Below are 24,186 nucleotides of genomic sequence, written 5' to 3' on the forward strand. Positions count from 1 at the left end.
TAAAAACGCACACGCACACATACGCCACCTGAACAAAGACATCATGAAAAAAGGGACCCAAGCGGGCAGATATCATCCAATTAGAAGCTCGCATAGCGCCGACTGCGCTATGATTGACACCAACCTTTAGCCAATGGAAAAATTAGAAATCGCCAAGGGGCGTTTCCAGGAAGAGAGTCGCAACATTTTCCTGTAATGGCGGACCAGGCGGAGAGCGAGACTATCGGATTCAGCGACAACAGGTCAGATTAAAGCAGACAAAGTGTTGGAGCCAGTCAAGGCTCAGTGGAAAATTGAGCACAAGGTGCGATTTTATACTGTGTTGCTTTTGGTTTTGAACGGTTGCGATAACCAGTGGTTTTACTTGATAATGCAGCCACGCTAGCTAACTAGCTTGTAGCTAACTAGCCTGTGTTTCCAAGCGGCTCGCTACTGCTCCCCGCTCGTGGCACGCGGTAAATACCGGTAGCCTGATGGAACACCGACACACACACACACACACACACAACACCGACACACACTCCGGGCTGCTCGACTCACGGCCTGTACACTGTACTTGCTCAGACACAGCTCCGGTCTTTACTGTGTATACGTGTTGGTGCATAATAGCCCGCTAGCTAAGCCATGCTACATTCATTAGTAACCAGTGGGCGCAGAACTCCACGGCCGTGCAGTGTTGTGAATGGACTGCCTGTTGGACAAATCTTGAACAAATTCACCGACTGAGCGTTTGAATTTTGTTTTGGTCGCGCTTACACGATCATGAGGAACGCCACCCAGAAGGATCCAGTATTTTGACATCTGGAAGAATACACATCCCAAAGCTTTGATGATGTGCGACCGAATGATTTCTGCAGCTCACATATGTAAACATTGTAGATCCTGACTATGAATGAGTTAGGCGTATTATCTGTCCAGAATTCATTCCGCAGCATGTCAACCATCCCAGACATACAGCCAGAGTTGTAAAGACCTATCTCCATTCATTCACAAGAACAAACAAGGAGTTCTGCATTAGCAGTCAACTATATGGATTTCTCTACATTACTTGAAAATGGCTACTGAAAGAGACGCCTTCAGTCAGTACTCTGATATTGTGACCAACAACATGTCCATTTAAAAGTTTCCTCACCCTAAGTGATGGTCAGGAAAACATCCGGTGGTTATTGCGTTGCCTGTATGTCCCAGTTTTGTTGCCCAGCCTAATCGGAAGTTATAGTTACATTAAGTCATAGTTATTAGTCATGTAATGCTGATTGCAAACTAGTATCATTTTGTTGTGCCAGAATGGCGCAGCAGGCAGTGCGGTTCCGCAGCCCTGCCCCTGCACCTGCGCCCGCCCCAACCCCAGTGTTGCGAGGCCCACCACCGCTGCTCAGGCCGCCACCACCTCCTTTTGGGATGATGAGGGGACCACCGCCACGGCCCCCTTATGCACGTCCACCCTTTGACCCGAACATGCCACCCATCCCACCACCCGGAGGCATGCCGCCACCCATGGGACCTCCTCACTTACAGGTGACTGTTTCCCATTCTTATGTAATCATGTATGTTTTTTTCTTCGTGGAAGTGAAAGGATGAATCATTTGGGATATGGCTAACACAATTTTGTAATGTCATTGGCTTGCACCCTCTTCTTAGTTGGTTCTTGGAAGCTGTGTTTCTCTCTGGAATAAAAAAATATTGATACAAAGAACTAACTAACTTGAATTTATATGTTTAGACGAGCACAGGCATCTGACTAAATAGCTGCCTGCTCTTCTCACCGGCCACTTTTCTTTTACCCAGTGAAGTCACACTTTTGGAGGAGGGTGGATCCTGGTGTGGGTATTTAGATTCATAGCCCTATTACTAACAGTTTGAAAACTAAATGCTGGGTCTCTTATCTTTTTCTGCAGAGACCTCCATTCCTCCCCCCTCCCATTGGTAACCTACCACCTCCCCCAGGGATGCTGTTCCCTCCTGGGATGCCTCCCGTTCCTACACCTGGAACCCCCGCAGTCAACCCCGCAGAAGAGATCTGGGTAGAGAACAAGACGTCAGAGGGAAAGGTAAGCTTGCAGTCGTATGTAAAAACAGAGCAGGGTTGATATGCTGGTTTATGTTGTCTGGAAAATGATGGAGAATTATTTAATGGTTAATTGGTGCACTTCTAAACCGGATTAAAGAAAATCTGTGGTAAATTGTCTGATTAATAACTTGGACTGTATATAAACAATAGTATAATAAATACAACTGGTAATAACAATATAAAAAAAAAACTCATCACAGTAGTATTTAACAAATATCAGTTTAATGCCTAGATTTGTATTGTTTGTCACCAAGTTTCAAGTAGTCTTTTTGGTCTGTAATTTCTTCTACAGGCATATTACTACAACGCCAGGACCAGAGAGTCATCGTGGAGTAAACCGGACGGTGTGAAAATCATCCAGCAGTCTGAACTCAACCCTCTTCTTGTCGGGGGGACGGGTTCGAGCGGGGGAGTGACTACAGCTGGCAGCTCAAGCACTGTCAACACTACAGCCAGCACAGCAGCAGCCAGCTCTACCCAGGCCCCCTCCACAACGGTCTCCCGCGTACTCGCCTCCAGTACAGACTCCACCACCTCCTCCTCCCCGTCTGTGACCATTGCATGTAAGTACACAGGGTTTTATCAAGCATACACACACACACACACACACACCCACACACACACACACACACACACACACACACACACACACACACACACACACACACACACACACACACACAAGCAAAAATAAAAATCCTCTCTTTTTATTTTCTTTTTGTTCCCGAAAGCCACTGTTGTAGCAGACCTATCCCCTGTTGCCACAGTGACCTCAACTGTTACTGTGTCTCCAGTCACCGTGGTGACTGTTTCCACGGTGCCATCGCCTGTTACGGCGGTGCAGACGATGCCACTTCTGCCTGCGGGCCTGCCTCACAGTGTGGCCCAGCCAACCACAGCCATGTCTGCCTTTCCCCCTGTCATGGTGCCACCCTTTAGGGTGCCCTTGCCGGGCATGCACATTCCTCTACCAGGTAAGAATTGCAAACTCAGAGCAAGACACTAACAGGTCACAGTATCTAGCTGCTATCACTGTGCTACTAACCGGTTGTTTATATGCAATAAATGTAAATATAGAATATAAGATGATCTTTAATTGATAATAGATTTGCTGCCTGTCTAGCTGCTTGAGGAAACTTTTGAGCATCAACCAATTTTTTGTAATTAGCCTTGTATTTGAGAATGCAGTATTTCCACTGGAAAGAACAATATTGTTTGCATAATACAGCGTATTGGATTAGGAACAATAGTCCTTCAGTCAATACATCAATGAGCTATAGTGCAGATTTATTGTTTGGACTCTAGTACAGAATGGGGAAAAATGACCATGTGTGTGAAGACTGGGGAGATCAGGGTGTATTTATGGATTGATATTGGCTAAAAAATAAAGCAGATCTTTCTTTGCTACTCTTTGAGTTTTGTCCTTCAGCCTGCTAGTGTCAGTGTGCTGCTCAGCTTTATAACAGCTTCATATATGTGAGTGAAAATTATAGTGCGTGAGTTGGCAGAATGCACATAGTTTCCTAAGTTTAGTATCCAATCAGACTCGGTATCGCCAGATAAACAGAAAACTGGATCAGAACATCCCAAGTAGAAAATACAATGTTGGTTGGTAGGTTAACCACCTAAGATGAGTCGATTCCTCTGATGCCAGTGAGCTACTTAGCTGTGTAAATGTTTTGTGACAACTGGCATTTAGTTTTCAGACCCGGTGGAAACTCTGATTCAGCATTATGGTTGCCTTTATGATGACAAAATATTAAATGAGGGTGGCTGGTGGACTCCAGTTCTAGCTGTTATTGGAACACCACTGGAGGGGCAGTGTTATTTTGTGGCAATAGGGACTCTCACATGTGAATGTCATTAATGTCTCTAAAAGGCCTCCAACTCTATATGTCTCCTGGTAATCTAAACTGGAGATACTGATTTTGGGGGATACACATTTCTGATTCCAATTTATCTTGATCAAATGCCTCATGGGCTTCCCAGGGAGAGCTGAGAGCATTGTGAACAATACTGTCGGAGCGCGCCCTGCTGTACAAACTACGCAATGACACCATTTCAAGCAGCATGCTTTCTGCATGATTTATTCTGTAAAAGTTTTCATAACGGCGCACATTGGCAAATACAAACGCTGGTGTGAATATGTCGTTAAAAGGCTAATATCCTAATAAAATGACAGATAAATTGGGCTGGGCTCTAATCTATTTTTAGTTTCAAGGGGCCATATAACAATAGGTCTTGAGTGTAGTATCTTAAATTTGTATAGGCTAATGTAAATTCTTCTGTTAGTCCTCCACGTTTGCTTTCAGAGTTATTTCTGTTGCTCTTCTCCTCTGTTATGTCTTAACTTGATTCCGCCTCGTTTCTCTGTCCTTCCTTTTAATTGAAATCTGATAAATTTTGTATTAGTTTATCGTGTTCTTTGTGGACAAATTGTGTGGCATAATGAGAATTCCAATCAGATGGGCTAGGTCTAGATTAGGGCCTTTGTTCATGATTGACTTTGAGATTTATGGTGTTCCAACATTATACATTCACTCTTTTCAGATGTGCCATTGTTTTAACATCATCAAAATTTATATTGTAAACACAACTTACACCGGTCTTTCAATACACATTGCAGGCACATAAACGTCAACAGAGACCAATTCTGAGTGAGGCCATAAACACAAACTCTTTGACACCATGGTAGCTGATGTCCAGTGACCTGCTGTGTTCACACCAGATGCTTGCTTGTCCATTGTTCTTTCAGGTGTAGCAATGATGCAGATAGTAGGTGGTCCCTGTGTAAAGGCAGGCCCCAGCGCCAACGGTAAACAACCGCCCGTTCGCCTCTCAGACCTACAGTAGATGGCATGCTAGTGAATGATTTCTACATGATGGTATATATGGAAAACCTCAAGCAGTGGCACAGTGGTGAATGCTGTGAATGTAATCCATTGGGTGCACAGTGGTGAAATATCTCCCACCTCAACAAACACATATATATATATATATTTAAAGATCTCACATGATCACAACACTCTGGATTAAATGTGCCTCACCAAACATTTCATCACCAGCATATTTCATGGATAGTACTGGACAAATGCCTAAGTCTTGTTTCCAGCATTTCCTTCTTTAAAGAAAATTGGAAATTAAAAATATTCCCAGCTGCAAACGTTAGAAAGATTCAGGCTTCACTTACTGTTTTTTTGCGCGTTGCCCTCAGGAACTGGCAGGCAATTGTTTTTGCTTTGTTTACTGTGACACTTGAAAATCACCAACTAAATTGTTAGAATGGATCAAGTCACTGAATGTTAGGCTCGGGTGTGTGAGACAGAGACAGTTAGGACGACACGTTGGCGTCATGTGGTTGTCCTCTTCTCTGGCATGGTTGTTGTATGTGTGTGGTCACTGCTTTGTTTGTTTGTGTACGTGTCCTGTGTTTGTTGTCAATAAGTTGTGTCGACTTCAGCAGTTCCTTGCACAAATTCTTTGACTCATTCCTCTGATAATCGACTTCTCCAGAAGACAGGACAGCTACTTTAAGGGAAAACCTCTTTTTAAGTTGCATTTGATAAGTGTTATGGTGCCTGTGGACCTCTGGTTTTCATGTTGATTTCAAAAAGACACCCACGATATGACATTTACAGAATTATATATGAGCTAATGCCCTTTCTAGACTTTAGTCTATTACAACTACTATTGTTGTGCTCAGACAGAAAGACGACTATCAGTTAATCCTGGTCTGTCTATTTCCCCTCTGACTCATTACAGGGATGCTTCCTGGTATGGGCCCGCCTTTAGTTTCCATGATGCACCCCCAGCTGGCTCTCTCAGCGGCTCCAGCCTCCATGGCCGCATCATTGCACCTCCCTGAGTGGTCAGAGTACAAAACAGCTGATGGGAAAACGTACTACTACAACAACCGAACACTGGAGTCCACCTGGGAGAAACCGCAGGCCCTGGTGGAGAAAGGTAGGCACTGCTGATCAATGCACACTGATTTGATTGTGAGCCTAGTATTTGTTGAACGACGCTACACAATTTTACTTTTTCTTTTTCTACTTACAGGTTTCTTTAACTTATTCTCCTCACTATCTTCAGAAAAAGAAGCTGAAAGGGCAAAGGAGCGTTTGGCACAGGCAGAAGCTGAGGCGATGGAGATGGAGGATGAAGAGAACAAAATGGAAAATGCCAACAATGAGAAGGAGGTATGTGAAGAGGAGAAATACAAACATGCTTTGATGCTAGAATACAAACGAATACAACTTTAAAAAACCTTGTATCCTAAAACATTATAATGCTAATGTTTAAGTCCATAAAATTGAGAGAGTTGAGTGTCCAACCCTCATGGGTTTACAAGATGCCAAAAAAAACCACACAGCTGCAGTGGTCAAACAGTTACATTTCGCTTCATTACTAAATGACCAGTAGTTATTTAGCAGCTCTGTCTTAAATAAAAATAACAAAAATCTCCCTGCTCTCTCCAGAGCTTGGCAAATAGCATCTGCTTCAAAAAACAGTTCCCCTCCTGAAGTTTTTCAAAATCACCTAACCAGAATAAATGAACAATAGTAGAGAACATTTTACTCAAAAGTTAATTCCCTGTCTTCATGGTCAGGACAGCAGAACAACAAAAAACTTATTTCTTAACAAACATTTGTTTACACTTAAACAGTTGGATGTAATGGTAATTGTGAAAAACTTTCATTCTCTATCAAGGAGCCTAAAGAAGAAGAGATGACGGAAGAGGAAAAAGCGGCTCAGAAAGCCAGGCCTGTAGCCACCAACCCCATCCCTGGCACACCATGGTACACACACACACACACACTCCACTTTCATGACTTCTCATTTTCTCTTCTCATCTGCACGGCTCCTCTTGATGACTGTATAATGTCTTTCGATTCATAATAGGTGTGTAGTATGGACGGGTGACGACCGCGTGTTTTTCTACAACCCCACAACTCGGCTGTCCATGTGGGACCGACCCGAGGAGCTGGTCGGTCGAGCAGACGTCGACAAGCACATCCAGGAGCCACCGCACAAGAGAGGCCTGGACGACGGGAAGAAGACAGGTGTGGACAAAGACAACACTCGGATGCCACCAGTGATTAAAAGTACCTGATTTATGTGCCTGGTTTTTAGTGTCGATCATTTTAAGCAGTTGTTCTTGTTGTTTTTATACTGAGCATGTTATCTTATGGATTGTGTGAATCAGGAGCACAGACTGTGATTTGGATGTAAACCAAAAATAATTAGGTGCTGCCATCACTTCTAAACTCTGTACGCTACAGCGTCTGTTGTATTTATTTTGTGTCTGTTTGTTCGTACACAGGATTCAATAAGGAAGAGCCAGAATTAGCGATGGCTACTGAAGAGAATCAGGATGAGGAGCCAACCAAAGCCAAAAAGAGGAAGTAAGTCTCCCAGTACCTAATGCTATAGTCCTGAACAACTATTAGGAGTTGGAGTGTTCCTCATCTCTCCATTCTCGCCGTATAATTCTCTCACCTTCCCTCGCTATCGTTTGTGTCTTCACCCTCCACAGGACTCAGGAAGTGAAGGAGGCGGACACGGAGAAGGAAGCGGCAATGGAGGCGGAACTTCGAGCTGCCAGAGAACGAGCGATAGTGCCGCTGGAGGCCCGGATGACCCAGTTCAAAGACATGCTGCTGGAAAGAGGGGTAACGCAAAAATGTTATGCCGATTGATATTTTAACACAGTTAAGTGTTTATCCGCCTAAGATACTTTTACTAAGACTTATGTGGTATATGGTCACAGCTTACTGTACCTGTTTGTTAAATGCCATTGTTGTCTTTTTCACATGTAGGTGTCTGCGTTCTCAACCTGGGACAAAGAGCTTCACAAGATTGTGTTTGACCCACGTTACCTTCTGCTTAACCCAAAAGAGAGAAAAACGGTTCGGCTCCTCTCTCCTCCACCCTCACTATTACTCTCTCTCAACTTCTCACAGTATTATGTCACTACCATTTAATTGATGATCGATGTCCGGCCTCAGGTGTTTGATCAGTATGTGAAGACGCGAGCGGAGGAGGAGAGGAAGGAGAAGAAGAACAAGCTGATGCAGGCCAAAGACGAGTTCAGGAGGATGATGGAGGAGTCGAAGCTCACGCCCAGGTAAAGATACAAAAGTCTGTGATAAGTGCTATAGACCAATATGTAGTTCTTTAGCATGAAACTGCTGATATTCATTTGGGCTGGTATTGTTTTCAGAGTGTGAGTCTCTGTGTCATCATGACAAAATGTGTTGTATCACAAACTACCACAGATGGTTTACATTACATTGGCAGATGTTATGACTTATGTCTGCGAGATACAGTCACGAAACTTTGGAAGTGAGTAGTTGGGATCAAAATGAAGCCACGTTTAACAGTTGTGAAGTTAAACGTGGCTTAATTTGCTGCTGATAATACTGTAGTACACATGGGTCGGCACGAAGATGATGCCTTTCTTGAGATGTTTGTTACTGTTCTTTGAAAAAAGTGTTGTTTTTGTTTGCAGAACAACATTTAGTGAATTTGCGGTGAAGCATGGCCGAGACCCGCGGTTTAAGACCATCGAGAAGATGAAGGACAGGGAGGCCATCTTCGTGGAATTCATCACCGCTATGAGGAAGAGGGAGAAGGAGGACTCCAAATCCAGAGGAGAGAAGGTATCCCTATGTGCACCATCTCTCTGTACTGAGGGTCCACCGCGTGCAGGGTTCCTGCTGCGCCCCTGCTGACCCTGGTTTCTGGACAGATTTCTAATCAGATGTTAATGTTTGTATTTTTCGATCCCAGGTGAAGCAAGACTTCTTTGATCTCCTGAACGAGCAGCACGTAGAGGGAGGCCAGCGATGGAGTAAAGTGAAAGAGAGGCTGGAGACGGACCCGCGATACAAGTCTGTGGACAGCTCTGCACTCAGAGAAGAGCTTTTCAAGCAGTACGGGGAAAAACAAGCCAAGGTAGGAGCATCTGTGTGAGAGGTGATTCATTTTAATATTCACGTGCAAAAGATATCTGATCTGCGTTAGACCAGGTGTGGAATTATTACTCAGTGTTGAACTGAACATAGCAATAATTCTTCATGATCTGTTTTAAATGAGTGGGTATGAATAAACTGTGTAATAAAATTTTGTGTGTTCATTGTAAGAATCATTCCAGATTATTGCTTATTACTATTATTTGCAAATAAAAAAAACATGGAAACTCCTGAAGTTAATAAATACATACAATTTTCTTGCCGAGGTGGAAATGTTAGTGTATTGATAAAATCAAAATGCAACTGAAGTACATTGGAAACAGAAACAATGCAATATTGTCAACATCACGTGAAGAACAACATTGACCATGTGCGCCCCCACCCCACCCCTGCAGAATGTGGACATCGACAAGGAGCGAGAGTTGGAGCGGCAGGCTCGTATCGAGGCCAGTCTCCGAGAGCGGGAGCGTGAGGTGCAGAAGGCGCGATCAGAACAGACCAAAGAGATCGACCGGGAAAGGGAGCAGCACAAGAGGGAGGAGGCCATCCAGCATTTCAAAGCTCTCATGTCCGATATGGTGAGATACTCTGCAGATTTTTTATTTCCCAATGAAATGTGTATTTGAATTTTCATGATCTAGAACTACTTTTGTTATTTTTCACGAGCAACTATTGATTCCAAGAGCCGTCATTTGAATTTGACATTAACGTTGACTTTTTAATTCATCTATTCCATAGGTACGCTCTTCAGACGCAACGTGGTCAGACACGCGCCGCAACCTGCGGAAGGATCATCGCTGGGAGTCGGCATCGTTGCTGGAGAGAGAGGAGAAGGAGAAGCTGTTCAACGAACACGTAGAAGCTCTGGCCAAGAAGAAGAAAGAACATTTCAGGCAGCTCCTGGACGAGACCATCATGGTGAGAAGTAAAAACATGCAGAGAGAGAAACACTTCTTCATTATTTCTTATGTGTGCACACAGAGTGGTCAGAAGGAAAATCATGCTCCGCAGTTTTTAATCTGGGATTTAGGTCAGTCTATAGTTTCTATTTATGTGCCTTGATCCCAGATTTATCTTCTGAGTTTATTGACAGGTCTATTGTTTGTGTTGTAGATCACTTTGACAACCACGTGGAAGGAGGTAAAGAAGGTCATCAAAGAGGATCCTCGCTGTATCAAGTTCTCCTCAAGTGACAGAGTAAGACTTTTGATGAGAAACCTCCCACCTGTGCTCATTTTTGTTTAATAATAAAATGACAAAAGATCACCTTGTGACGAGACAAAGGGTTTTGTGACTTGAGTGATGGGTAAAAACTTACTGTAGGTACATTTTTAATTAAAGTAATGAAAGAAATAAACCCACAGTATTCTTCCTCTGTTAGGCAGGGCAACACCAACAAGTCTGTTCTCTGAACTGAGCCAGGTTAGTCAAAATGACACCAGTCCTCAGCCCTGTTCAACTTAAATCAGTTCCCAGTTCAATCCAGTCACAGTTTTCTTTGCAGTACCTCATCTCAAGCATAAATAAATTTGACCTTAACCAACGTCTGTGCTCATCTCATTGTCAGATGTAGCTACAGGTTGAGAACATTAAATAGGCTGTGTTTCTGCCTTCTCCGCCAACAAAGGTGACCTGGCATCTTTGAGTCGTAATTCAAGACCTAATGTTATATATATACATACATCTTAAAAATAAACGTTATGTTATATACCCCTCATATTCTGGGAAAGGGTTTATTAGATTGCAAAACAGTCACCAAAACTGAGTTTTGGTGTGTGTGTGTGTGTGTGTGTGTGTGTGTGTGTGTGTGTGTGTGTGTGTGTGTGTGTGTGTGTGTGTGTGTGTGTGTGTGTGTGTGTGTGTGTGTGTGTGTGTGTGTGTGTGTGTGTGTGTGTGTGTGTGTGTGTGTGTGTAGAAAAGACAACGTGAGTTTGAGGACTACATCAAAGACAAGTACATCACAGCCAAAGCCGACTTCAGGACCCTGCTGAAGGAGACAAAGTTCATCACCTACAGGTCTGTAATGTTGATATCATTTTGTTGCACATATATTCAATACAAACACCCTGATACGATTTCAGCCCAGACACCTTGTAGATTCTGCCCATCTCTACTCATCACAGCTCATAATTTTCCCTCCCCTTAAATGCAGTTTCGTGTAATTTGACTAAAGGCCCATGAAAGGACAAAATACTTTTTCACAGTTTTAATAATATGTCCTTGTGTTAATTGTTCATTTGTCTCTTGTTTTTCCCCAAAAATATGTAAAAAAAAAACAACAACAAAAAACAATGATGTAGTATTTTGTTTTACATCAAAAACCCTCTTTTCATTTCCTTTGAAACGACTGGATGTTTACTAATTTCTTCCCATTTGACTAACTCCCTCCCCATGATTATGAATTCGGCCTGTTGCCAATCGGCGCTGTCAGTCATCTGTTAAATCTGCTGTCGTCGGCGGATGTGATGACAAGAAGTCCACGACAGCAGAGAACAGTTTGTTGCCATGACTCTCTTAAGTTGAGTTGGCTATTAACTGTAAACTCTGGCACAGGAGCGTGAAGTATATTCAACACTATTGGCTACTGTACGCCAATAAATACCCCACAACAATTCACCCTCCATAGCTTTGTGTTTTTCCTGGACACAAACATTTAGGATTCAAATAGCACTTTGACTTTGGTTCCACTGGGTCCCCAAGCAGATTGTGAGAGAAACATTTCAAATATTTACATGAATGGGAGAAATTTGTTCTTATGTTCATTTTTTTTAAATAAATGGTAAATGCTTAGACAAGCTGTAAACATGTAGATGACAAAGGATGTGATGGTGATTGGAGATTTGTGAGATTTTTTCACTTTTAAGCTCTGACAAGTTAAAAGAATCAAATCAGTGTGACTTTGTCCCATACGGGAGTTAGACAGTAGAAAATGGTACCTGATAAAGACATAAACCAAAAAGCAGCCTTTTCATGAATCCTCGATGCACAGAGACGATGATGTTAACAGTATTGACCATGCTGTACTGCCCGTCTCACATCCTCCCTCCAGGTCGAGGAAGCTGATCCAGGAGTCGGAGCAACATCTGAAGGATGTGGAGAAGATCCTTCAGAATGACAAGCGTTACCTGGTTCTGGAGTGTGTCCCAGAGGAGCGCAGGAAGCTCATCATGTTCTACATCGAAGACCTGGACCGCCGCGGGCCGCCGCCTCCCCCCACCGCCTCTGAGCCCACCAGACGCTCCACCAAGTGACCTGTGGCATCACCTTCTCGGCCAGTGTCCCACATCCTCCTTTGCCCTCCCTTTGGCCAGAGCATGACCTCCCCCGACGCCCCTGAACCCCCGCCCTCCAGGCCCACGGCTGGCCTCGCAGTGTTACTACTGGGGGTTACGTTGCTTAGAGATGTACCATAGAGATGAACGGTTAAAAGGTTCTCTGTGTTATGTCGCCACTTAGCCGTGAAATAGCCCTGCAATTTAAGGCAACAGCAGGGAACAGAGGTTACCTGATGGACCGCTCGCCTCTGACTGACCACATTAGAGGGAGAGCGGAATAGTGATGAGCCTGCTGCCCAAGCAGCCGCAGAGGTGTAAGATAGCTGATGTACATGAAGTTGAGCGTGTATGGGACTGTCTGAGTGTGTATGTATGTATGTATGTGTGTAGGTGTGTGTGCGCGCGTGCATGTGTCCGAGGCGTCCTTAAAGCCTTACTACTCCACTGGGCCAGTTGTCGTTTCGGCGGCTCAGTGTGAATGTTAGTTTCTGCTCAGTGGTTTAACTCCGATTTGTTGCAGAAGTTTCTCTGTTGATTGAAATAAAGGCAACTTCCACTGTTTTTCAAATATGTCGTCATGTGGATTTCTTTTCTACAGCTTCATTGTTACTGTAATGAACCTCTGGAACCTCATATCACATTGAGAAAATAGTTCCGACCCAAACCTCTTTTTTTTCAACGAGGAGCAGATGAACCTCTTCTTGGACCCCAGGCCCCTGTTGACCTCAAATTTCCCCGGACACCCAGACAACAACCAGTTTCTGAGAAATTTATAAGTGGATTATTTTGTGTTAATAAAATTAATGGCAACAATTTTTTAGAAAAAAGCAACAATTCACTGAAACAGCTTTGGATAAGGGACATCTCATAAGGGATCTCCAAAATATCAATCACACCAATACAAAGTTTGAAGATCAATTAAAAAAAATAAATGAAAAAGGATCCATCATATAAGACCTCATCCTGGGTTCATTAACACTGTTCCTAGCGCTGGAATATTTTCATTTCTGTGGATGTGTCAGTATGTCTTGCCTCATCTCGGACAAAATTATTCACATCTGAAATGTGTTTTTATTTAACGTTTGTGTGGTTAAATAACAGAACAATAAAAATATTGTCACCAAACTATTCACTAGTGGCCCATTAATAATTAATTCAGCTCATAATTTAAATCAGTAATTGGTCTTTGATCCTGATTCGGGTATTAGTGTGAGAGCAGATTTTGAGGTGTCATCTATCCACCAATTAATCAGAAAAAAAGGTTGAAAAATATATGAGGGGCATTATATGTGTGTTGTGTTGTATCGTTGTGCCGCGTCATGATTTTTTTTTCAATCAATAACTTTTTTAAGGACAGTTTGCACATACATATAACACAAATACACTTACAAACAACAACAAAACAAATAAATAAATAATGATCAATTCATATTCCAGGGAATCTACAAAATCCATCCAGGGTAATCCATAGGCAGTCTAATTCATATCATCAACTACAGTTAGAAGAGTTCCAACATCCGTCATGGGAGGTCACAAGTGTTGAATATATTTGCACAGTCTTCATAGCTTTACAGTTCTTTGAATATTTTATGGAGTCCAAATATTCATCATAAAATACTTTCCTACTCTCTTTGTCTTAGGCTCCACTACACCAAAGAAGACATCCTTAAAACAAAAAGAGAAATCTGTAATAAAATGAGATTGGATGAACTGAAGAACATTTGACCAGAATTTCTCTGTATATGAACATTTCCAAAACAAATGGGAAATATTTTCATCTGAGCTTTTACAGAAAGAGCATTCAGATTCAATATTCGGTTTATACCTCTTAAGTACACACTTTGCTGGGTAGAATCTGTGAATTAATTTAAATGTAACTTCTCTCACTTTATTAGTAAGCACATATTTGAAAGGCAAAGACCAAACTTTCTTCCAAGGCACACTCTACTAAACCGTTCCAATATCGGATAATGTAAGGAATATTAACCATCTCTTTTTGGAATAAAGGCCTAATTGTTTTATTGTTAGTCCAGTGCTCTGCATAAAAGCATAAACTCCCCACAGCAGTATCAGTGCTGCGTCATGGTGATATGTTGTCCAGTGTCGACAATCGCGTAGCACGTTCACTTCCGTTATCTGACGTAGCCCGGCTCGGACGGCTGTGATTGGCCGAAACAACAACCTACCAGTTCGGATTAACGCATGTTGCCGGATGTGGATGTAAAACGGCCGCTCATCGATCAATGAAGTGACTTGTATCATCATCATCATCAGTATCATCACTGTCACTTCCAGCTCACTGTTGTGCAGCATCTCATGTAAAGAAAACTTGATTCATATTCGGGGAACAGAGTCGTCAGACATGTGAATGTGGCCTCGTGCTGAGCAAACTGCCCCGTGTGTCAGAAGCAGGGAAGAGACCGCAGCTCGTCTCCCTCTCCTCCCCCGGTCATCTCGGCTCTGTCCGCGGCCATGGGCGGCTCCCTGCTCCCGCTGCTCGCCGCCCTGCTGTCCGCCTGCTCGGCCGTCGGAGACCCGGAGAGACACGCTCAGGTCGACGGCGTCCCGCCCGCAAAGATCGGTAAAGAGCGAAGCGGCGCGTTCAGAGTCGGACATCACAGCTAACGTTAGCATCCACCGGGACCGTTACAGGCCGCTGTGTCTGGACTCGAGCTGCAGCGGTTAATCGATTAGTAATCGACTACTCTTTTGATAATGGATGAATCGGTTCAAGTAGTTCTTATGAGAGAAATAGTGAACATTCTCTGATTTCAGCTTCTGTGAACTAAATATCTTTGGTGTGTGGACAAAACGAAACGGTCGACATTCTTCACCATTTTATGAATCAAACAACTTATCGATTAATCGAGAAAATAATCAACAGATTTATCGATGATGAAAATAATCGTTAGTTGCAGCTCTGAGAAACAACTCTCAAACAACAATTTTCCAGAAGATGCTCACGGTCATTCTGCAAAAACAAGGATAGCCAAACTGAACAGCGATACTGGTCAATAAACATAAACATAAACATGACACCATATATATATATATATAAATAAATTCTGGAAATGTCAGATAGATCCTTCCAAAACTTACACGGTACTGGTAACTCCAATGTGTGTGAGGTACGAGATTGTAGTTCAGTGTGTATGGGATGTGTGTTCGTCGGGTTTGTTTATACCTGCCAGGTAATTAAAGTAACATGAGGATGCTTTCAGAAACAATTAAGTTACTAATCTTTATTTATCGATTAACTTACCTACCTTATCAAATGCATATTTGGTGCGATCCACAGCAGCAACAATCCTCTGCTAGTTTTGTACATTATCTTGGTGAACTTTAGTCCCAGAGTTTGTCTCTTCATGTGATCCCAGACTGACTCCATGATGTTGACGTCAGGGTTCGCACCGCACGTAATCCTTATAATCCTTATGATGATCGTTGGTTTTTCAGACACATTTCCAAATCACACTCTTTTGTTATTTCCCCCTCCTTCTGCTGTCCTCCCCTGTGCTCCAGCGGTGGTTGGGGCGGGGATAGGAGGCAGCGCCACGGCCCACTTCCTGCGGCAGCACTTTGGCCCCGAGGTGCAGGTGGACGTGTTCGAAAAAGGGGTGGTCGGGGGTCGACTCGCCACCGTGACCGTCAATCACAATGACTACGAGTCCGGAGGTTCCATCATTCACTCGCTCAACCTCCACATGCAGGAGTTTGTCAAACAGCTCGGTGGGTTTGAACGCGCACAGACACACACACACACAAACTAGAGATTTAAAACATAAACTCGTCAGGAAAATGTTTACTGTTGTTATAAATCAAGTGAGAATTTGGGTCATTTCAACATCATATTTCCATCTCCATAGTGAAATGGAGCAGAAAAGGTAGATATTAAATCACTCCCGGTATCTGTGTGTTTTGTCCTTTGTGTCGTCTCCCTGTCGGCACCTCAAGGTTTGAAGTACCGCCGCAGTGTGGCGGGGAAGACGGCGGTGTTTAACGGCAGGGAGATGATTCTCGAGGAGACGGACTGGTACCTGCTGGACCTGTTCCGGCTGTGGTGGCGCTACGGCATCAGCTTCATACGCATGCAGATGTGGGTGGAGGAGATTATGGAGAAATTCATGAGGTACGCCAGAAAATGTGAATGTTACCTTTTTTGTTGATATACAGCATGCCCATTCAAACTGATGTGTGTGGTCAGCCAGTGCACAACCTCACACCCGACTGTCAAATATGGCTAAGACATCAAATCTTTTGCATATTACCCTGAAACACGAACAATGCTCATCCACCATTTTCACTTACCAGCATCTTTATCCTCCTCTCTTATTTGTCTCTAAATCAGTCACATCGAGCCTGTATCTCTCTGTCTTTTTCTGTCACGCACAAATGTTTATTGAGAAATTTGTGATCATTTTTTTCCCAAATTTGTGATAGGAATGAGGGAAAAGATTCATATAGTAAGTCCGTTGTTTCTTGTGTGTCCGTGTACGTGCATATTTAAGGATATACAAGTACCAGGCCCACGGCTACGCGTTCAGCTCGGTGGAGGAGCTGCTGGACTCTCTGGGGGGGAGCGGTTTCATCAACATGACCCGGAGGCCGCTTTCTGATTCGCTGCTGGAGCTGGGCGTGTCGCAGCGCTTCATCGACGAGGTCATCGCGCCCGTCATGAGGGTCAACTACGGGCAGAACGTCAGCATCCCGGCATTCATAGGTCAGATGAGTAAAGAGAGATGGGTGGTGTGATGAGCAGAAAAGGGACAGGGGGAGAGTGAAAAAAAATTAGGGCCCTTGGGCGGAACATATGGCTGAGATACAATTGTCAATATTGCTTAGTAAGGTTCCTAATGGAGTGAAATGACCCGGAAGTATTTCACCGGCAGCCATGACAAGAGCTGGTCGAATTCTTTAAAATGCTAAGGAAAGGAACTTTCACTGCTTCCTTTCCTATCTCCCTTAGCAAAGGGTACACTGGACCTTCCTATGCAAAAGGAAAGGCAGCAATGTTTAAACGTGACGTGCCATGCACAAACTTAAACGATTAAAACCGAAGAAGAAGAGTATGAATATGACGGTGAAGGGAGGCACGTCCTCACGTAAGATACCGTTGCCTATTAAGCATTTTCATCTCATGCCACAAAGTGGAAATACGCTTTTTTGTAGTCCATCTTCAGAAATTTGTAGTTTGAGACGCATTTCAATAACATCACCCTCACCCTGTCCTTGACCGCATGGCGATTTCCATTGAGGTTGAGGAAAAGTGTTTAGGAAAACGCGATAGGAAGGACTTTCCGAATCCACCCTACGTCCCCATTGATGTTTGAGAGAGGAAAGCAAGGTGAGAGATGGGGGTGGCAGCAGGATAGTGTTGTGAGTTAGCATGTGTGTGTCTGTGTGTGTTTCAGGTGCCGTGTCTTTAGCTGGTGCCCAGAACAACCAGTGGGCGGTGGAAGGAGGCAACAAACTGGTGTGTTCTGGCCTGCTGAAGATGGCCAACGCCAACCTGCTGCAAGCACAAGTTGACACCATTTCCCCCGTCCAGTCAGGTACTTCTCCATGACTTTGGTTGAATGTGATCATTGTCGAGTTACATATCCATTGAGATACAGTTTTGCTTGGGGTTTTTCAAATACACACTGGTGTTGTGTATTTGCTCTCCAGAGGAGGCCGTCCAGTACCAGCTGAGCTTCACCACAGCGGCAGGAACGGGATCGGAGCTGTACGACATCGTCGTGTTGGCGACGCCGCTTGAGGCCAGCGTCGGCTCCGGAGTCCAGTTCCAAGGTTTCACGCTTCCCTTCGACCGGGTCCCCGGCAACTATCACAGCACCGTGGCGACCGTCGTCCACGGTTACCTCAACACCTCTTTCTTCGGCTTCCCGGACCCCCGCCTGTTCCCCTTCGCCAGCGTCCTCACGACGGAGACGCCCGACCTGTTCTTCAACAGCGTGGCCAGCGTTTGCCCCGTCAACATCTCTGCGGGCTTCCGGCGCAAGCAGCCGCAGGAGGCTGGAATCTATAAAGTGTTTTCTCCGCAGCCTCTGGACAAGTCTCAGCTCAAAACACTCTTCAGGTGAGCCACTTCCTTCCTGGCAAAGTAAATGTGGCAAATAAATATTGTTTTCATCATCACTGCATAATCTGTCAGTCACTTTCTCTTTCTTTTCAGTTTGATCTGAAAAGCAGTAGAAATGAACTAGGGCTGCAACTATCAATTATTTTCATTTTTTTGATTAATCTGTTGATTATTTTATGGATTAATCAATTAGTTGTTTGGTCCAAATTTTCCGTTTTACTTTAAATTTTTAGGTCGTACTACTCGGTGCAGGTGACGGAGTGGCAGCCGTACTCTCACTACGGCAGCAGCCAGGGTCTGCCGCCCGTGGAGCTCCAGCCAAATCTCTACTACCTGAACGGCATTGAGTGGGCCGGCAGCGCCATGGAGATGAGCTCAGTGGCAGCCAAGAACATCGCCCTGCTGGCGTACCACCGCTGGAACCGACAGCTGGACACGGTGGACCAGAGAGATCTGATGCACAGGATCAAGACAGAATTATGACCCTGAAAAAGCCGAGACGTGCTACAGCAAAGTATCGAAGTAGAGACAGAGATTCTGAGTAATTTAGCTCTTGTAGCATCACCAAGTGCAGGAACTGAGATCCGACAAAGGTCGCGATACCAGAGCGGGAAACGAGCGGAGGTGTTATCAGCACTGGGGTGGAAAACTGTGAACTTCAGTCTCTTTACTGTTGATCATCATTCATATATATATATATATATATGATATATATATCATTCAAACACTGTTTTTTTGTTTTGGATATTTAAATAAATGATTCGGGCAGCTTTTTTCTGAGAGGGAAACCAAAGCCAAACTTATTGTCGGTAAATGCTAAGAGATGACAGGTGTTTGGAAATGTGCTTCACAGATATTAAACGGGTTAGAATATTTTTTTTTTGTAAAACTTCCAAAATATTTTGAACAGAAACGTACAAAATATTTTAATTGTTGGTGGAAGAAGGACTTTAAAGTATTTATATACAGTTATCTCTGGAACATTGAACAATGAATTCTTGGGACATTATTGTTATTGCTAATATTATTATTATTATGTAACTGCTTCTCTCCGACGCAGCTGCTTGTCAATCGGTCAATAATTGATAACACATCCTTCTGCTGCCAACGTTGGTGTTAGGAATCTGTCCGGGCTCTTTTTTCATTTTCAGGTTTCTGTTGTTTTACAACAACAAAAAAAGCTAATTTGCTAATAATTCGAATGATTTGCGTGAGCTTTTCTTTGCCAAGAAATTAAGAATCCAAGCAACTGTAGGAAACACCAGTTGATGTTTATCTCAGTAGATATTGGGTGGCGGGTTTCTCGAGTCGCATTTGCTATGTGTAAATAAATATTCCTGTGTCCACGACTTAAAAAAAATATTTTGACCCTTGTGGGCTTGAGCATGAATAAGACGCTTTAAAATGGCTGCTTGTGACTCATGGTAGTAGTGGCCACTGGTGCTATGACCTATTGCTCCTTTGCTTTAAGACTATTTCATTATCTCACCTTCCTGCTGCTTTTGTTGCCTTATACAGCAGGATTTTTTTTTCCGTGGGGATGGAACCAACAAGCTTCCACACTGGGCAAAATTTAAATCTGTGGAGCTGCTGACGGTGATCAGGACACTTTCCTCCCTCACCACTCGAGCTGAGATCCTGCTTTCCTTATATGCACCGTGACCTTGGAAAAACACATGAAGATGGAACCTGAACATTAAACTTCCAGAAATGGAGATTGATGAAAAATGAATAATAATATTGGTGATAACTTAAGAAACCAGACTGTTTTTTTACTATGAGAAAGACTATGAGAAACACCTTCCTTTATTGATTAGTAACAGAGGGATTGGACTGATGTGGATTTATGGACTGTTTCCTTATGAAGTGCTTCAGTTGATTGATGTGATTGTGGCATGTAAAAAGAAAACGCTTCAGATTAAATTATTTCCAAAAACCCCACGATTGTGTCGAAAATGACGTTACTCATTTATATCAATGGTTATTATATTTAAAAAGTTTCTGTTTTTTTAAGCTTTTGCTCATTTCTGTGAGGAAAATTCCTCCAAGAGCGAATAAAGACACTGTGTCATTTGTGAAGAAGAAGAGTGAAGTGACAGTGGAGCTCTGACAATCAGGAACGGAACATATACTGAACATCTTCTCGCGGGAACGTATTTGATTTCACATCGCGATCGCATGTTGTACTTCCGCTCTCCGGGCTGCCGTAGTGCGGAAAGCCAAACCCACGTGGTTAATCAAAACATCATGGCGGCTGGTTTCAAGTAAGTTGGAACTCACTGCAGCTCTTTCACTGGTCATATGCATATTTTTGAACGTGTTTCAATGTCAGATAATACAATTATGGAACTGACTTTTGAGTGGTTCCGGTCCGCTTGTCAATCAGATCCGTCACCGCTGATACCTGTGTATATTCAATGATGGTTCCGACCGTTAACCTGCGTCTCCCTCCTCCCGCAGAACCGTCGAGCCTCTCGAGTACCACCGGAGCTTCCTGGTCAGTGATGAAAAAAAAATGATTATCCTATTTATTTATTATTAATAATGCCAGTGTCAGCCGCAGAATAACCTCCGAAACATGTGTCCCCCCCCCTTCAGAAAGAAAACTGTCGACCTGACGGACGGGAGCTGTCAGAGTTCAGGACCACAACACTGAACATCGGTGAGACGCGGCTCAGATCATCACTCACAGTTCATTATGTGTGGATGTGTTTAATCTACATGGGATTATTTTGTAGTCTCCACTCAGGTGTGAAGGACAAAAAAAAAAAAAAAAGATAAATAAATAAATGCATGAATAAATAAAAGTAGAAATAAATATTGAAATAAATAGACACAAGTAGAAATGAATGAATGTAGAAAAACAATTAAATATAGAAATAGATATGTAGTAATGAATAAATGTAGAAATAAATGAATACATTTAGAAATAGATAAAAATTGAAATTAAAGTAGAAATAATTAAATATTGAAATAAATGAATACATGTAGAGATTAATTAATGCATGTAGAAATAGATAAATATTGAGAAAAATAAATGAAGAAATAAATAGACACATGTAGAAATGAATAAATGCTGAAATAATTGAATGTAGAAATTAATAAATGTAGAAATAAATGAATACATGTAGGAATAGATACATATTCTAATAAATGTAGAAATAATTAAATATTCAAACAAATGAATACATGTAGAAATTAATGAATGCATGTAGAGATAGATAAATATTCAAATAAATAAATGTAGAAATAAATAGATAAATGAATAAATGTAGAAATAAATTAATGAATATTGAAATAGATACATGTAGAAAAATAAATAAACGTAGAAATACAGAACCAAACTATTTATTTCTGCTTTTATTCATGTAATTATACAAACGTCAATTTTCTTGTGCTTCATATTCAGGCTCCATATCCACGGCCAACGGCTCAGCGCTGGTGAAGTTTGGAAACACTACGGTCATGTGTGGGATCAAAGCGGTAAGATGTCGTGACGTGAACACATCAGTTACAAACATTGTTTCATTGAATTCTGATCAGGTAAACAGATGTTTACTCCTGTCTTGTATCTGTTTTTTGTTGTCATGTGCAGGAGTTGGCAAACCCCACAGTGGAAACACCCGGTAAAGGTTACATTGGTACGTACAGTATGTAGGTGTCAGATGCTGATAGCTGCTGGTATCTTAATTTGGGTCCTAATGGACACTGACTGCAGTTGCTCTCCCCGTCCACGTCAGTGCCCAACGTGGACCTGCCGCCCCTGTGTTCGTCTCGGTTCCGTCCTGGCCCGCCAGGAGAGCAGGCCCAGGCTGCCAGCCAGTTCATCGCCGATGTAATCGAAAGGTGCAGCAGGTTTTTGTTTCCGTTAGATTTTCTTGTTGCCAAACGCTTTTACTAACCTAAGCTTTTTTTTCCCGCAGCTCTGGAGTGATACAAACGGAGGACTTGTGCATTGACAGGGGAAAGGTAAACCATGCGCGCGCGCGCACACAGACACACACACACACACACACACACACACACACACTGGTGCCGTTGGGTTGTTGTAAATGTTGAGATCATGGTTTGCTGATACTGCTTGCAGCTCTGCTGGGTGCTCTACTGTGACATGATGTGTCTCGACTACGATGGGAACCTGCTGGACGCTTGTATCGTTGCCCTGCTGGCTGCCCTGAAGAACAGTATGTGTTGTGAAAAAGATCAATCTCTTTCTTCAAGTTGCTTTTCATCAGTGTATTGACTTTACAGCGCCCCCTGTCCCCCACAGCACGACTCCCAGAGGTCACCTTCAACACAGAGACGAGTGCACCAGAGGTGAACTCGGAAAAGAGACAAGGGCTGTGTATTCGCAAACATCCGGTGGCCACCTCGTTTTGTATCTTCGACGAGTAAGTAGATGAGTTTTTTATTTTTTAAGTTTCAGTTTGTCCAGACAGGATGATAACAGACCGTGACCCTGCTCTCTGTGCAGCTCCATACTGATCGTAGACCCCACGGCCGAGGAGGAGAGTCTGGCGACCGCTCAGCTCACCGTGGTGACCGATGAGGAAGATCGACTCTGTTCCGTCCACAAACCAGGTCAGAACACACAGTTGTATTATATTGGTTACGCGAAGAAAAACTCATGAGGAACTCCCTGGGCTGAAAAATAATATTGGGGCCAAGTAGAAGAAAAATAATGACAATAACAATTTTCCCATTTTGCATCTCGAGAAAAAAGTTGAAATGTCGAGAATAACCTTTTCTTTTTAATTCCGAGACAAAAAATAGAGGAACATATGAAAATATTAACAAAATGTCAGAATGCAGATCTCACAGCTGCCAGTCGCTCCTGGATTTGTCGACTTGAGTCTCAATATTTAAATTATATAATCGAAATGCAAAAAAAAATCTTCCTGTGATTTAGTTTGACTTCATTCTTGACATTTCCACTTTATTCTCATATTGCAAAAGGGAAAAAATATGTTTTTTTCCTCGTTTGGCCCTAAATTCCTTTTAATCCTGGGATATTCTGTACTTTCAGTAAAACAATGTGGAAAAAAAGACTAGAAGAGTGCTTAAATTGCAGCTGAGGCCTAAATATGGCTGCTTATTTAACTAATCTTATTATCTTAACTTATTAAATGATACCGTTAAATCAAGTCATAGAAAGCAGTTTTGGAGGCAGCAGGGTGATCTTTTAGTTTTTCAGTCTGATGTAGGAGCTTACTTAGTTTACTGTATTTTTTAGGGATATTTTTGTGTTAGCAGTTTTGCAGTTGGTGCTGCTGTGATACATTTCTCATGACCTACCTTTGAATTGCGTGTCAAGAGTAAAGTCCACCTATACTGCTCCGACGTCATCTCACAAGGAGTGCTGCCTCCCTGAAACAATTGTAAACCTGGCGAACTTTGTTATTGCGGCCGTGGGCATTAAAACATATCATTCTGACTGTTCTTTGACGCTGAAGCATCTTTCCCTCCGGCTCAGGTGGGACGTCGATGTCTGGACAGAAGCTGCAGGAGTGCATCAGCCGAGCGACGGCGCGGCAGAGAGAGATCCAGAAACTCATCGACAAAGTCGCACACAGTGTGAAGATGGAACAATAAAGAGCCTCAGACGACTGTTTTTTTTGTTTGTTTTTTTATCTAAAAGCTGTATTTTCCACTGTCAATATATATTCTTTTTAATAACAATAAAACTGCTGACAAAGACCGCTTAAAAAAGTATTTCTCAGTGTCCGGAAACATCTCACACACGCACACACTCAAGTCGATGTCTTGTAAAAGAATACGCTAATG

General features: G+C 42.9%; 3 protein-coding genes across 12 annotated transcripts; all 3 read left to right on the forward strand.

Moving 5' to 3' along the window:
- Positions 1-90: 90 nt before the first annotated feature.
- Positions 91-12,888, forward strand: tcerg1b (transcription elongation regulator 1b (CA150)). 10 transcript variants are annotated; one of them, XM_035625439.2, is made up of 21 exons: positions 91-242; positions 1,287-1,518; positions 1,899-2,051; positions 2,364-2,634; positions 2,803-3,045; positions 4,827-4,886; positions 5,834-6,034; positions 6,131-6,270; positions 6,782-6,870; positions 6,974-7,176; positions 7,395-7,476; positions 7,608-7,743; positions 7,891-7,980; positions 8,080-8,198; positions 8,583-8,733; positions 8,864-9,028; positions 9,441-9,623; positions 9,784-9,963; positions 10,159-10,242; positions 10,961-11,061; positions 12,095-12,888. In XM_035625439.2, exons 1-21 carry the CDS (start codon positions 196-198, stop codon positions 12,294-12,296), a joined length of 3,132 nt encoding a protein of 1,043 aa, XP_035481332.1. In that variant the 5' UTR covers positions 91-195; the 3' UTR covers positions 12,297-12,888. The 10 variants fall into 10 exon arrangements, with proteins under 10 accessions (XP_035481332.1, XP_047185611.1, XP_035481334.1 ...); XM_047329655.1 differs by having other exon boundaries at positions 6,974-7,134; XM_035625441.2 differs by having other exon boundaries at positions 6,164-6,270.
- A 1,617-nt stretch (positions 12,889-14,505) lies between these two features.
- On the forward strand, positions 14,506-20,343 carry LOC118300750 (prenylcysteine oxidase-like). The gene is made up of 7 exons (XM_035625445.2): positions 14,506-14,901; positions 15,843-16,049; positions 16,275-16,449; positions 16,829-17,040; positions 17,732-17,872; positions 17,988-18,399; positions 18,636-20,343. The coding sequence occupies exons 1-7, from the start codon at positions 14,793-14,795 to the stop codon at positions 18,883-18,885; spliced, it is 1,506 nt and encodes a 501-aa protein (XP_035481338.2). The 5' UTR covers positions 14,506-14,792; the 3' UTR covers positions 18,886-20,343.
- A 226-nt stretch (positions 20,344-20,569) lies between these two features.
- exosc8 (exosome component 8) lies at positions 20,570-24,099 on the forward strand. The gene is made up of 11 exons (XM_035626089.2): positions 20,570-20,666; positions 20,863-20,899; positions 21,001-21,064; positions 21,812-21,885; positions 21,998-22,043; positions 22,143-22,248; positions 22,326-22,371; positions 22,490-22,586; positions 22,673-22,793; positions 22,877-22,983; positions 23,876-24,099. Exons 1-11 carry the CDS (start codon positions 20,581-20,583, stop codon positions 23,992-23,994), a joined length of 903 nt encoding a protein of 300 aa, XP_035481982.2. The 5' UTR covers positions 20,570-20,580; the 3' UTR covers positions 23,995-24,099.
- The last annotated feature ends 87 nt before the right edge of the window (positions 24,100-24,186 follow it).

This window comes from Scophthalmus maximus, chromosome 2 (genome assembly GCF_022379125.1).
Source record: "Scophthalmus maximus strain ysfricsl-2021 chromosome 2, ASM2237912v1, whole genome shotgun sequence".
Taxonomy (NCBI): Eukaryota; Metazoa; Chordata; class Actinopteri; order Pleuronectiformes; family Scophthalmidae; genus Scophthalmus; species Scophthalmus maximus.